Source organism: Myotis brandtii, unplaced genomic scaffold (assembly GCF_000412655.1).
Source record: "Myotis brandtii unplaced genomic scaffold, ASM41265v1 scaffold115, whole genome shotgun sequence".
NCBI lineage: Eukaryota > Metazoa > Chordata > Mammalia > Chiroptera > Vespertilionidae > Myotis > Myotis brandtii.
In genome coordinates, this window is record NW_005353967.1 from 13,997,656 (window position 1) to 14,012,706 (window position 15,051).

Genomic DNA, 15,051 nt, shown 5'->3' on the forward strand with positions numbered 1-15,051 from the left:
TCCTTCCGGGCGCGGGGAGCCTACTTACCGGAGGCGGGCATGGCAGAGCCGGCTGAGTTCCGGTCACTCTGCGGGGGACGCTCCCAGGACTGAGCGTGCATTTTCACTCCGAGACGCCAAGACGGAGCACACGCGCGGGTGGGCAGAGCAGGGGACGGAGCGAGGTGGGTGGGACCCGACGCCCAGCGGCGAGCTCGGGAGCCGTCCGAGCGGAGAGGTTGGGTGGCCCGTGGCACGCACTCGCGGGTGAATTAAAACCCTCAGGGCCTTTCCCAGCCCCTGGAGCCCCAAACACCCTAAATCTGCCCCTTCTCGGGCCCCGCAGAACGTTAAAGCCCGCCGCAGCTGCGGTTCTGCTTGTGTAAAGGTAACCAGGCTCGTTCCTGGGACGCTTTGCTGGGGGGACCGTTTCTCCTGCCTCTGCGATGTCTTTCCCAGGTGTGAGTCCCGGGGGAAAGCAGGCAGGGACGGGGCTTGAAGAAAACAAGACCCAGCGAGGTGGGCTCTCAGCGACACCCTGGACCCAGATAGTTAAGACCTGCCCAAGTACAGCTGAGCATTCCCTTCTGACATCAAATATTTTGCTGTTACACAATTCTTCAGATTTATACTTTTTTGCTTTTTATTTAAACATTGATAAAGTGGTCTAATTCAAATAAGCCACCTTTCACCGATGAAGATAAATCCATTACTTTTTTGTTTACAGTGAGCTAATTTAGCAATGGAGTATCCTTTAATGCATATACAGTGTAGATATTGAGGGATATTATGTAAAACTTGCTAAAATTATTGTGCTTTTGCTTCTACTCTTAGGAAAATGTACTTCAAAACTGTAGTAGTACTTTGTATTTCTAGAATTTAAACTTAGATAAAGATAAAAAATAGAGACCACAAATAATTTTTATCACTTCTAGAGCTCCTGCTTTGCATTGGGCACCATGCTAGGACTATCATAGTTAATTCTTTAAAATTGGAGTGTCCCATTAGAAGACCCCCCAACTCAGACTTCTTTGTCGCCACCCCTTCTTGGGCGATCTATCTAGTCTGTGGCAGTACATGCCCTTCTGTTCATAGACTGCACACTTGACATCTCCAGCTGGATTTCAAACGCTCCGAGGCTGCTTCTCCCCACGGCTAAACTGGAGGGGAGAAGAAATGTTGCTTCAAAGTAAGGTATTGGCAGAGGGAATAAGGTAGGGGATATAGATGAAACAAGATTGGTCATAAATTGGTAATCATTGAAGATGGTTGATGGGTACATTAGAGTTCATCATACGATTCTTTCCATTTTTTATTATGTTTGAAAATTTATATTTAAAAAGTTTAATTAAAAAATAATTTAATTTCCTGTATCTAGAATTTGACCTCTTCTTGCTATCTCTATTGCTACCACCATGGCCTGCTCGATTATTTCAGGGGCCTCCTAGCTAGTCTCCGTTTTCACCCTTGTCTCACTGGCCTTAATAGTTCAACATGCCGGGCACTCCTAACAAGACATTTGCACGAGCTGCTCCATCTACCTGGAATGCCTTTCCCTGGAATAGCTGCCTAGCTTCCTCCTTTATCTCCCTCATTTCTATATTCAGGTATCTTGTTGCCTATGAAGACTTTCCTGGTCATTCTATTTAAAATTGTAACATCCTGCCCATGGTGCACACCTTATCCCCTTTCTTAACTTTGTTCCTGAGCATTCAATCTATTTCACTTCCCTTGTCTACTATCATCTGTCTCACTGGAAGGCAAAGGTTTCAGTTGGCTTCCTTCACTGATACACTTTCAGCATGGTACACAGCACTGATACCCCTAGTACATAGCAGGTGTTCAGTAAATATTTGTTGAATGATCAATCTCCATTTTACAGAGTAAAATAAAACAAGCCTTAGGAATTTCTAAATTGTTCAATATTATAAGGTGGGATTAGCCTTTTAAGTTTTGATGCCACATACACACACAACTAAATTTTAAAAAGTAAAGACAAAAAATAAATTTTGATGCTACTTCCATAGTGCCAAGTACAATGTCATGTGCCCAGTGAGTCTCCAAGTAAATATACATGTAAGCAATTTGAGGGAGAAATTCATGTGCTATAAACCTAGTTACATTAGCAGATACTTTCATTCTTTTTGTATTTGTGTCCATGAAGGAAATCAATAGGTTTAGTAAAAGTACTTTTTCTGTGCCCTATTTTTTGGGTGGATTGAATACCCTGTAAGGTAACTTCTGAGTCTCTCCATGGCAATAGCAGTGGCATTTAGATAATTGTTCTGAAAAGAGTGATATGCATGGTCATTGCTGCTGCTCTGTGTTGTGCTTTCGGGGAATCTATACTTTTGGTGATATTTTTTCTCTGAGAAATCAGTTTTTAAAATCTAATATCAAGTATTAATATTTCAGAGTGGCAGAAGCAATGCCCCTAAACCGACTTTCCTGGCTTAAGAAAGAAAGGGGCTCTTCATTCCCTGTGTTTAACAGACTGCTTCTTGGGGCCATTCATTCCAAAGCAGATTTGAGTTCATGAAAATGAAGAGTATGTACTGACTTATCATTTTTCTGTTTGCTCAAACGTAAATATTTAGATTTAGGTGTTTGAGGAAAAGACCCTACTTGGAAAGTGGTAGCATCCTGTCTTGTTAAAATTTAGTCCTATTTTTGTTTTTTTAGATTTTGTTGTTTACAGAGCTCATACATAAGTTAGACTTATAAATGTTTCATTCAGGGCTAAGATTTAAGTTTTTGATTGCCCTTAAAATTGTATAGAATGGCCGAAACCGGTTTGGCTCAGTGGATAGAGCGTCGGCCTGCGGACTGGAAGGTCCCAGGTTCGATTCCGGTCAAGGGCATGTACCTGGGTTGCAGGCACATCCCCAGTAGGAGATGTGCAGGAGGCAGCTGATCGATGTTTCTCTCTCATCGATGTTTCTAACTCTATCTCTCTCCCTTCCTCTCTGTAAAAAATCAATAAAATATATTAAAAAAAATTGTATAGAATGATGATTATGTCCCTGGCTAACATAATTGTTATATATGTTTAAAATACACAAATTTATGTTATTTTATAAATCATAATAGACATGATCCTATCGGTTTCCTAAATGTGATCATTTGCTGCTGAGTAAATAAAATCAGCATTGAAATAATAAAAATAATAAAAAACTAAGCATAAGTGATATCTAATCTTGGCCACAGGTGTAGAAATCACAAATGTCTTCAAAGGATGGGAGATCCAGGAATCGAGACAGGCACTACAATGAGGTCCCCAGGGACTTGGCCCATGAAGATGGCACCATAAGAACCCTCCAGACTCTCCGTGACAGTGAGCTGGCTGTGAGCGCTGATCCTTTGCCTCCACCCCCTCTCCCATTACAGCCACCATTTGGCCCTGACTTCTACTCAAGTGACACAGAGGAACCGGCCATAGCACCAGACCTCAAACCCGTAAGGCGCTTCGTCCCTGAGTCCTGGAAGCACTTCTTCAGAGGGAAGAAAAAGGACCCAGAATGGAATAAGCCTGTGTCAGACATCAGATACATCTCAGACGGAGTGGAGTGTTCGCCTCCATCCTCTCCAGGGAGACAAAACCACCACTCACCCCCCAACTCCGACAAAGATCCTTACGGAGGGTCAGAAGGAACCTTTAATTCCCGGAAAGAGGCCGAAGCGATGCTTCCCCAGGATCCCTATGGGTCTCTGGGCCGACACACACAAACGGCTCTAACGTACAGTGAGAAGGTGGAGGCCTACAACCTGAGGTACTCCTACATGAAGTCGTGGCCTGGCCTGCTGAGAATCCTCGGGGTGGTGGAGCTGCTGCTGGGGGCGGGCGTCTTCGCCTGTGTCACAGCTTACATTCACAAGGACAGTGAGTGGTACAACATGTTTGGCTATTCCCCGCCCACGGCCATGGGAGGCTTTGGTGGCCTGGGCAGTGCATATGGGGGCTACTACTACAGTGGCCCCAAAACTCCTTTTATACTCGTGGTTGCTGGATTAGCTTGGATCACCACCATTATTATTCTGGTTCTTGGCATGTCCATGTATTATCGGACCATTCTTTTGGACTCTAACTGGTGGCCCCTGACTGAGTTTGGAATTAACATCGCCTTGTTTATTTTGTATATGGCTGCAGCCATAGTCTATGTGAATGATATCAACCGAGGTGGACTCTGCTACTATCCAGTGTTTAATACACCAATGAATGCAATGTTCTGTCGGGTAGAAGGAGGACAGACAGCAGCGATGGTCTTCCTGTTTGTCACCATGATTGTTTATCTCATCAGTGCTTTGGTTTGCCTCAAGTTATGGAGGCATGAGGCAGCTCGGAGACATAGGGAATACATGGAACAACAGGAGGTAAGGAATTTCACAATCTTTGTTTGTTTTTTGTGGTTTTTTTTTTCTGTTATTTACTCCCTTGTTAAATATGTATAGTTCTCAAAACAAGGATTTTATAGAAGCCTTTTTTTTTTAATGATCTGAAGTTGAAAAGCTCCGTATCTGACATGGTAGGACTGGAATAGCCCACTCAGCAGTGTCACTGTTGTGTGGCATTGCAAGTAGACACCAGATGTGTAACATAATACAGAGCTTGTTGGCTGCATTATTGTGTCTCTCTGATGCTTAAGGGAAAACACAGATACTGAATTCCTGCTAAGAAGAATAACAACATGCTCAGTAAATAAAATGTCTCATTATTAAAGTAAGTTAGAGAACAGTCTTGATTCTTCAGTATGGTAAGACAGTAAAAAAATTATAATTTTTGTTAGAGGAGCAAAGTGCTCATTTAAATCTGTTACCATGAGTCCCAGTTTCTTCCACTGAGTTAAAGTCAAGTAAGAATATGGTGAACCACATATGATTTTCTAAGTATCAAGAAGCTAAGTTGTAATAAACATACCCTGAAAACTTACCCAGGCGTTTTGATGTTTCATCCTTATTTTAGGGAGATGAGTGTTCCAAAATTAGAGTGGGATCCATGTACTTTATTTCATTTCTAGGATTTAACTATTTAAATATATGGAAGAGAAGGAGGAGGAGAATTAATAATACCTACAGAATAAGATTGTATCAAAGCCTTATTTAAAATAATTTTATTTTGTTATGAGTATGTTCTACTAGCTTCAATATGCCCTGAAATAAGCTAATGTCTTGCTTTCATCTTTTTTGTTTTGTTTTGTTTTTGTCTTCTAAGGAGTAGTGTGTAGTAGAATTTCCTATAACACTGAAAATGTCTTATTACTTTAACTTTTTTCTTTACTTCAAGTTAACTATATTTGCATCTTTTCTCGCTTTTCTAAAAATCTCCTAGATACATAATTGCACATAGTGTACAGGGATGGGCAAAAGTAGGTTGTAATACAAATAAATAATATAATAATTAATAAATAATAATAAAAGAATAAACTGTTTCAAGTACTCACAACTGTACGCTTACTTTTGCCCACTCCTGTATATTGGGCAAAACTATAGATAAAGTAAAGTCCTGTCCTTAATTACTGGATGAGCTATTTGTTTACCCATTGATTTATATGGTTTGTTTTTATTCTTTTGCATGAATCTTATGCATAACAACTACAAAAAACTTGAGTAAGTTTATATCAAGAACCTTCTTCTTTTGTTTTAATTGGTAAAATTTTTATTTGGGAAAAATATATCCAGTACCTTATGTAATATGGAGAACCTCAGCATGTTTCAATGTGATCCATACTCTTTTGTCACAAAATATATTAATCTTACTAAAAGCTTATTTGGGCATTGTTAAGCATATTCTTAAATTTACATCTGTGGATACAAAGTAAAGAACTTGTATACAAAGGAAAGAATTTCAATCAGTTTGAAATCTGGATAGTGAAACATACATCCTCATAATTTTAGGGAAATTTAATAACAACAGAGTTCTTAATGTCATTTCAAAATTCTACATTAATAGTATCTGTAATTATCAGCATAATTCTTTCATTTTCTGATAAAAACTTATTTCTATCAGACTTTTCATAATAGGTGATTGGACTTGTATCACCTCTGATGTTACTGTAACTTCCTAAAAGGTAGAGATATAATGGCCTGTGGCTTTTTTCTGTTAACTTTATAATGTAACTGTCTCAAACTCTTTAATTGTGCAAGGTAATGGGAGCCAAGAATAAAGAAAATCTCTAGGTGATTCAAAGCAACTTACCTAAGTCTCTACCATCTCCATATTTCCAACTGCTCTTTGTCCCTGATTGACAAGGAATCACCCTTACCCCATCTCCTCTGGTTCTCCACTGGCCCATCGACACGTGGCCAAAAGTAGGAGGAGCATCTGAAAAGTAGAGAATCAACCTCTGTAAAATTGAGATTGGGCTAAATGCAAATGGATGAAAATATTTGCAAAGTAACTTCACATGCCTTTGAAAAATCATGTTAACTCTTTTTGTTCCAGATAAGTGAACCATCATTTCCATCGAAAAGAAAAATGGTAAGAAAAAAGTTCACATTGTATTTTATCTCTATAGATTTGTTAAATACTTTTCTCTCTTGTCTATAAATCTACAGAGTAGATCCTCTTTCTCTGAAGGTGTATCTATTACACTGAGTTCATAAGAGGACTTTCAGGTTTTTTCTAATACGTAAAGGACCAAGTTAGATAAGGCTATTAATAGCTGCTTTTACTTTTGTTAGATGAATAATTATGCAAGTGAACTGTTGGTTCTTGTATGTTTAAATTTTAATCTTTTAAAATAAAGGTAATTCTCCCAAGCTTTCTGCAGTCTCTTTAAAGTTCTTTCAGATGCCAAATTTTGTTGAGTCAGGAAAGAAATTTCTATTCCACCATTTACTAATTGTGTGGTGGTAAGCAAGTATTGAAACTTCTAATGCTTTAGTTTCTTCATCTATAAAATTGGAATAATAATAATTTCTACCTCGCATGATTGCTGAGATGATTAAATGAGATTCTATTATAATTATTTACATATATGTAATAATTTAATATATTTTAATCATAATTTTACCTCATTGAAAAGTTCTTTTTTAAGATATTGGGTATTACTTCTAAGCAAAAATTGAGAATACAGTTTATCGATTTGTTTCTTTCTTTGAAAAGGGAGTATATTCACTTGGTCCAAAATTCAAAAGAAGCTCTAATACAAAGTCTTCTCTCCTATATTTGGCTTTCCAGTTCTCCTGCTTGCAGACAGCCAGTGTTATTAGTGTCTTGTGTTTCCTTTCAGAAATGTGTTATGTATACATTCGCTGTCCTCCCCCTTTTACACAAATGGTAGCATACCACCTACACTGTTATGTTCCTGACTTTTTCCACTTAACAATACATTTCTTTTTTAAAATATTTTTTTATTGATTGATTGTTAAAGAGAGAGAATAAGTGAGAGAGAAAAGCATTGGATTTGTTTTCCACTTAGTTATGTATTTATTGGTTGCTTCTTGTATATGCCCTGACTGGGGATCAAACCTGCAACCTTGGCATATCACGATGATGCTCTAACCAACTGAGCTACCCGGCCAGGACAAACAATACATTTCTAAGATGTTTCCTTATTAGTACATGAAGAACTTCTCCATTCTCTTTTTACAGTGCAGTGTGATGCAGAGAAAATAAACTTTGGGATCAGGCAAATCTGAATTGGAATACAAGATCAGCTACTTAATAGCTCTGTGACCCTGGGGAAATTACTTACCATCTCTGAATTTCAGTTTTCTGTCACTTGTTTGGAACTATCTATTAGGCTATTCCTTCTTTGGTATTTTATTTTATTTTTTTAGAGCTTTTTATTATTATTATTGATTTTTAGAGACAGAAGGGAGATGGAGAGAGAGAAACATCAATGTGAGAGTGAAACATTCATTAGCTGCCTCCTGCACACCACTCCCTCTACCGGGGATTGAGCCCGCAGCCAGGGCATGTGCTCTGATCAGAAATTGAACTGGCAACCTTTGGGTGCATGGAAGGATGCCCAACCAACTGAGCCACACCAGCCAGGTATTTTAACAGCTATAATTTATAAAGAGCAAATAAGATAATTTAAAAAATAATAATATATAGACATACACTAAGATCAAATAGAGACAGAAACTAATTCTAATACATCCCTAAATGCTGAGCAGATTTTCTTTTTCAAGCTAGAAAAGCCAAAATCTAATCTGAGCATCGAAAGTAATGGTGTGGGTTTGGGATCGGGGGCCTATGCTTCATTACATTATACTCTCAGAAGGAGAGAAAATTGGGAATTGGGCAGATGGACACTGAAACACTTATTTAGCTTGCCCTATTTCTAACCTAACAGAATATTCATTCAGCCCCCTTTTTTTCATTCAGCCCATTTTTAATTTGAGAGGCTTAGTAATTATATCCAAAGCATTACTTATCCCGTTGCTTAATTACCTTCTCTTGCCTCACAATAAAGCTTTTCTGAAATTTGCTGACAAAACTAGTTTTTGTGAAAAGCAAAGAGAGGCCCTATGTGGGGGCTTGTGTTTGTAATCAGAACACTGCTTGAGCGTGGTCTGGCCCAGGGCTGGAGCCAGTGCATCCGTCCTGTGAAAGCTTAAAGTGGTTTTGATTCTTTGTCTCAGGTCCAGTTCCAGACCTTTTTCCCCAACACGGTTTTCTGAACGGATGATTAATGAGGTTCACCCTAAAAGAGTGGAAGACAATGTTAGGAGCATAAAAACAGAAACTCATTGAAGCAGACGAAATAGTCTTTGTGGAAGTGTTCTGGCTTCTTAAAACTCCCTCTTTATATTAAAAGGTAAATGTCGGAAATAGGGATAGTAAGGAAAATGAGTAGTTCCTGCTTGAAAAAACTTTACCAGGAAAAGCCAAACCTCCCATGGACTGTCCTGCCCCATGTGAGGGCCTGCTCAGAGGTGGTCTGGTTCCCCTTCACCTAGTACCTGGGCTGCAGACTTCTCCTTTTCTTTTTTTTCTTTTCTTTTTTAATATATTTTTTGGATTTTTTTACAGAGAGGAAGGGAGAGGGATAGAGAGTTAGAAACATCGATGAGAGAGAAACATCCATCATCTGCCTCCTGAACACCCCCTACTGGGGACGTGCCCAAGGTACATGCCCTTGACCGGAATCGAACCTGGGACCCTTCAGTCTGCAGGCCGACGCTCTATCCACTGAGCCAAACCGGTCAGGGCCAGACTTCTCCTTTTCGTAACCCTCCCCTGGTTAGCAGCCTCGGAGTCTGATCCTCTAATCTGGCTGCGAGGTTTGGTGAGTTAGGAGCTAGTGGTTTTTACAATGAGCTAATGTTAGACCAAACCTCAAAGGCAGCCTTAGAGATAGAAAATCAAGAAACAAAGGATTTTAAAAGCTGCCTGGCATGGTTTTAAAATCTCATTTGATATTTGTTTTCAGTGAAGTAGGGGCCCTCCCGAGCTACTCTCAATTTAGTTTAATTTAACAAGCATGAGCCAGGGGTCCATGGGGGCAGAGGAGGGGAGCTGACCGCCCTGAGGAGGAATCAGTGTGCCCAGCTCAAGTTCATTCCTCCAGCAGGATGGCATTGCCCGCCCCACCCTGCTCAAACTCCTTTCTGGCATGCTACCAGAACTTCAGGGAACTTAGCGATTGAACAATATACAATTAAGTAGACCATTTCCTTGTATTACTCATTTGAAGTATCAGTGAGCCAAAAAGTTCTGGGTTTTAATTGTGGCCTTTGCACGCCACAGCTGTGGGACCTTGGAGAATGTACTAAACCTCTCTGAACATGGCTTCTATGTGGAAACCCCTTTCCTGGCATCCACCAACCTGACCAACTTGTTCGGTGTTCTGGGCACTGCTTGGTGGGGTCTTGAACACTCTTTTCCCAGCCCCAAAGCTGCGTATCCATCTTAGCCGTCCTGGTCTAGGGCAGGTTCGTGGGCCTTCCACTCCCTCTGCCCTTCTTTCAGCTATTTTAGCTCATAAGGCTTGTCCCCCATATTTCCTCCCTGGGCCACTTCATCTTATGTTCTTTTCCTGTCTTTTGAATGTACCATTTTTTACTAAAAAGGCCTCTGGAGCTCTCCAGGGTAGAAACCAGGGTGACTTAAACCACCACCTCCAGGATCCTTACGGTCTCTCAGGGAATCGCAGGTTAGGGACACATGGGCAAGTTAAAGGCATCCAGCACCTCCCCTCCGGATTCGTTGCTTTCCTTTCCGATAATGAAAACAATGCAACATGCATCCCTCTCTGGCCTACTCAGTGGCTACTTGTAATTCATTCATCTCAGGTTCTGGTGTCATTCTTTCTAATTCCACTTAAGAAGACTTGTTCCATTTTTGTTCCCTGAATTTCTTATTTTGGATTACATTTTTTATTCTTTTACAATTGGTTGGGTGTATAAATCCTAAATAAATAAAGTACTTAAGACGCCCACACCCACCGTGTCATCGTCCACCTTTGACATACACATGATTGGGGTTGGAGGGTGTTGTACCTCTTACGAGCTCTCCCATATCTCAGTGTGTCCCTTTAGCTGTTACAGAAACAGAACAACTTTGTGACAATAAAACATGTAATTCTAAAGTGACGTGTTAATTGTTATTTCTGCTTTTGTTCTTCTTGCCCCTCCCTCCATTTTCTTCTAAGGATAAACTTCGCTGTTTTTTTCTCCTTCTGTCTCTGTTTATAAACAAATCTTCTTTTTCTCCCTCACGATAGTGTGAAATGGCCATCGGCGGTGACAGACAGAGAGACCAAGAAGTTCATTTCAAAGAATTGAGACCAACAAATATGAAACCTGAAATACTGAGTGGACATATCCCCTCAGGCCACATTCCCAAACCTATCATGTTGCCTGACTATGTGGCGTGAGTATCAATATAAATCCTTCTTCGGGGTAGAAATTGAGAGTTTCCATTTGGGCTTTTCATTTTTCTTTTTGTCTCCGAGTTAATCCTCTCTGCTTGCAGTCATTTCTGTTTGAGCAGCTGTTTGTTACCTGTGAGGTAGCATATTGAGTTGGAGGTGCACAGTATGGTCAGTGAGGAATAAGCTAAACTGATTTCGAATTCAGCTTGTTTTAGTGAACAAGTTATAACTCTGGTTAATCCTTCTCCCTCCCTCCCCCCAGAAAATACCCTGTGATTCGGACAGATGAGGAACGGGAGCGCTATAAGGCTGTGTTCCAAGACCAGTTTTCAGAGTACAAGGAGCTCTCTGCAGAAGTCCAGGCCGTCTTGAGGAAGTTCGATGAGCTGGACGCAGTGATGAGCAGACTGCCGCATCATTCGGGAAACCAACAGGTCAGTGTCTGCGGCTGCCTGGGAACACTGAGAGTGACGAAAGGATACATCTGACCTTTCTTGAAATATAGAGAAGTCATAACCACATGCGTCTGCTGTGTATGTCTAGGGAAGTAAGTCACTTGAGGTCGTCAAGGTGACTAGTCAAGGTTACAATTCAAATTATATAATTTAATGTCTTTGGCCTTAAATTATTAAACAGGATTTTATTTTCTCATTTAAGTAAAGTATAAATTGCATATTTTTATATAAAACTTAGAGTAAAGTTAGAAGGAACATTATATTAGCTGCTCTCAAAAGTTGAATAATCTCAACCTCTTACAATATGTGATAACATGAAAAAGAACTTTCCAACAAGGGTGAAAATGATGCTTAATAATAGCGAGTGTGATCATTATGTGCCAAGCACTTTACAGGCATCATTTCATATAAGTGAAGCTTCTCACAACCCTATGAGGTACTTATGGTTATTACTTCCATTTTACCAATAAGAAAACTGAGTCGTAGGGAGGGGAATGAGCTTGCTCAAGGTCACACCATGGCAGGCAGTGGCACTGGGACTCGCTTCTGGTTTCATGCATGTGGGGCCTTTCCGTCTGTTCACCCCTCAGTGCCTGGCACATAGTAATCCTCACACGTCCAGTGAATTGCATTTTTGTGTATGAATATTGTGATTGCAGTCTTAGGTAAAAATTGTTTTCTGTTCTAATTCCCAGTGTGCTTTGAGACACATTCTTGAGATAGGTTGTGCGTAAATGCAAGTGTTTTAATTTACAATATACTAAGTATACAATATACTATTTTTAGGAACATGAGAGAATTTCAAGAATCCATGAAGAATTTAAGAAAAAAAAGAAGGTTAGTGAAATTATTTTCTTCAAAGTATATTATCCAGGTACAATGGAGACACCTGACAGATTTTAGATTCTTTTAGCTTTAAAAGTAGGTGTTTTTTTTTATTTCTTATTTTGTTGATTTTTTTTTTAGAGCGAGAGGAAGGGGGAAAGAGAGAGAAACATCAATGGGTTGCCTCCTGTACCCACCCCAACTGGGGATTGAACCTGCAACCAGGGCATGTGCCCTGACTGGGCAATTGAACTGTCAGCCTTTTGGTGCACAGGACAATGCTCAACCAGCTGAGCCACACAACCAGGGCTGTTTTTCTGTGTTTCTTAAGACCCTACTTGTTAGGGGACCAGGGGTGCCTGCTGGACACCTTTTCTTCTCACCTTTGTTCTGTTCTGATGGCATTCTGTCGTGTCCTGACTTAGCCACCCAGGGAAAGGAGCACTGATACACCACTTGTCACCCACATTTCCTTCCCAAGGTTCCGTTACTTTACATGTTTCTAACTCCATCCTTCACTTGTTTGCACAAATCAGTAGAGGCCAAAGAGAGCTTTCATTAAACATTTCTATAGTTATTATTTACTTTGCATGTATTTTAAACTACTAAAGTTATAGGTACCTCAGCTCTTTGAACTTCTCAACTTTGCTGTGAACCTAAAACTATTCTAAAAAATACAGTTTATTAGAAACCTGTGGAGAGCTTAGCTGGTTTTCTTGCTAAGCAGATTTTGAAATCTGCTGCAGGAAAATCTGTTAAGAAGGGTCATTTTCTGGGTGATAATGTATGTTTCTGAGTTCTTTGCTGAGGTAGCACAGGCTGACATTAACAACTGTGTTTCTTTTCTAGGACCCTACGTTTCTGGAAAAGAAAGAGCGCTGTGATTATCTAAAGAATAAACTTTCTCACATAAAGCAAAGAATTCAAGAATATGATAAAATAATGAATTGGGATGTACAAGGTTATTCTTAAACCTTATCTGAAACCACTTTTTTAATATCAAACTTAATATTTATTTACTGTCTTTTTTTATGTTAGTCTCTGTGATAGTCAAGAAGCAAGTGCTTCCTGAATCAGCTTTCGGTTGGTTTAGCCAGTCTGCAGTGTTAGAACAGTGTGGTTTCACATCAGACATTTCAGAAAAACTCAACTTTACGAAGAATGGAAGACATACTGAATTCATCTGTGTACAGTTTATGTTTATCTTTGTTGAAATTGAAAGTGATTTAGAGCTCATATCCTGGGGTGTGAGAGAAGACGAGTATCAGTTCTGGTGCTGAGGAAGTCTTGATTCTGGTGCTGTAGAGGATCAACTTTTCCTTTTTCACTCAGGCCGGCTCCTAAGATTTTCTAGGACAAATTTCTCATCCTAGCCAAATGTGTCATATGTTCCCTGAAGAGGGTTTGAAGCCAACATCAACATTTTCAAGCCTGATGATCTTGGCCAAGTTGTGTGATCTCTCGATGCCTATTTCCCCACCTGTAAAACGGGCCTAAAATAGTACCCACCTCATAGGGTTGTTATGAGGATTAAATGCGTAGAACAGCCTGGCACATTCTAAGCACTATATTAGTGTGAAATCTATAGAAATGCTTGTGAAATGAATAAACTATCTAGGATAAGTCTCTGGAAAGGTCCTTAATGAGCAAGCCCTGCCAACTAACCACAAGGCCATGTGTCTCCTGACCTTCCCTGTTGTGTTGTTAATAACTCTAACCACACGTAGCCTTAAGTAGATGCTTTCATTGTGGTTCTGTGCCCAATGGGGTCCAACACAGCCTTCCCATCTTTAATCAGTCTCCCTGTGCACACATCTCCACAGCCCAGCTGTTCCTGTACACATCCCATCTCATGGGACCATGTGGATGTTGTTTGGACATTTTCTCTGCTGTTTGGACGTTTATCCTCGGGCCCCATGACGTTACATTTACTTAGAATCCCCCTTTCACTTATTGGGATGCTTCATCTTCCCAAGAACTATCTTGGCTTTGGGGCTTTATTCATGAGAAATGTTTTATTTTTATTAGTATGAACAATGAACTGCCTTAAAACATTTTTTGAAAATCCTTGTTATTGGATCCTGTTCAGCAGCATTTATCTTGTCATTTCCCAGGTGTAGAAATACAATTTCTGCTCAGTATAGCTGCCATTCAAATAATTGGTGTCCAAAGAATTTTCTAAAGTGAAACTGCAGAAAAACGTGGAAATGCAGAGGGTTAAAAAGTGTTGGTTACTGAATGAACCTCCTAGTTTTTCTTTGTCAATGAAATCTTATTTAATGTTGTTGTTATTTTAATACCATGGTGCTCAGACTATGCTTAGGGCCCTAAGAGTTTTAAGAGGTGACACGTAGGGAAGTGTGAGGCCCCCTCTGGAAGCACACACACCCCCTCCCAACTAGAACAGCATCCCTTTCTATTTTATATATTGAGGCCCCATGCTAACAAACATTTCACTTAAGAGCACCAATGCTTTAAAAATAAAATAGATGAAATAATACATTTTGGTAGACTGTAAAAAATTTAGATTAATATTGAAATGAAGCGTTTAGGAAATTTAACTTTGTGAAACTATTTTACTACAATTGTAAATGTTAATTTTTGAGAAGTGGTGCTGTAACACTGATTTTTTAAAAATTTTATATCAATACCTAGGCATATTAAAACTTGTTACCTGTTGTTTTGCTTTTCTAACATTCCTGTGTTGACTGGGCATGTTCTTGAAAATATTTTCATTATCATAAAGCACGCTGGGAAATCATTGCAAACCTGTAGGTCATGACATTCAGGTGGCTGTTTATTCCTCCCCCATTACCTGTAAGAATTCAAAGTCAAGGCCACTGTGTTGGTTTCCACAGGCTGCCATAACAAAGTACCACAAGCTGAGTGGCTTAAAACAACAGAAGTTTATTGCCTCTCAGTTTTGCAACCTAGAAGTCTGAAATTATGATGTCAGCAGGGCCAAGCTC

General features: G+C 39.8%; 1 protein-coding gene across 4 annotated transcripts; it reads left to right on the forward strand.

Moving 5' to 3' along the window:
• Nucleotides 1–29: 29 nt before the first annotated feature.
• MARVELD2 (MARVEL domain containing 2) lies at nucleotides 30–14,761 on the forward strand. Of its 4 annotated transcripts, none has more exons than XM_005857979.2 (7): nucleotides 30–164; nucleotides 3,187–4,350; nucleotides 6,419–6,454; nucleotides 10,653–10,801; nucleotides 11,065–11,236; nucleotides 12,044–12,094; nucleotides 12,932–14,761. In XM_005857979.2, exons 2-7 carry the CDS (start codon nucleotides 3,202–3,204, stop codon nucleotides 13,052–13,054), a joined length of 1,680 nt encoding a protein of 559 aa, XP_005858041.1. In that variant the 5' UTR covers nucleotides 30–164; nucleotides 3,187–3,201; the 3' UTR covers nucleotides 13,055–14,761. The 4 variants fall into 4 exon arrangements, with proteins under 4 accessions (XP_005858041.1, XP_005858042.1, XP_005858044.1 ...); XM_005857980.2 differs by having other exon boundaries at nucleotides 30–138; XM_005857982.2 differs by lacking the exon at nucleotides 30–164 and adding an exon at nucleotides 1,143–1,173.
• The last annotated feature ends 290 nt before the right edge of the window (nucleotides 14,762–15,051 follow it).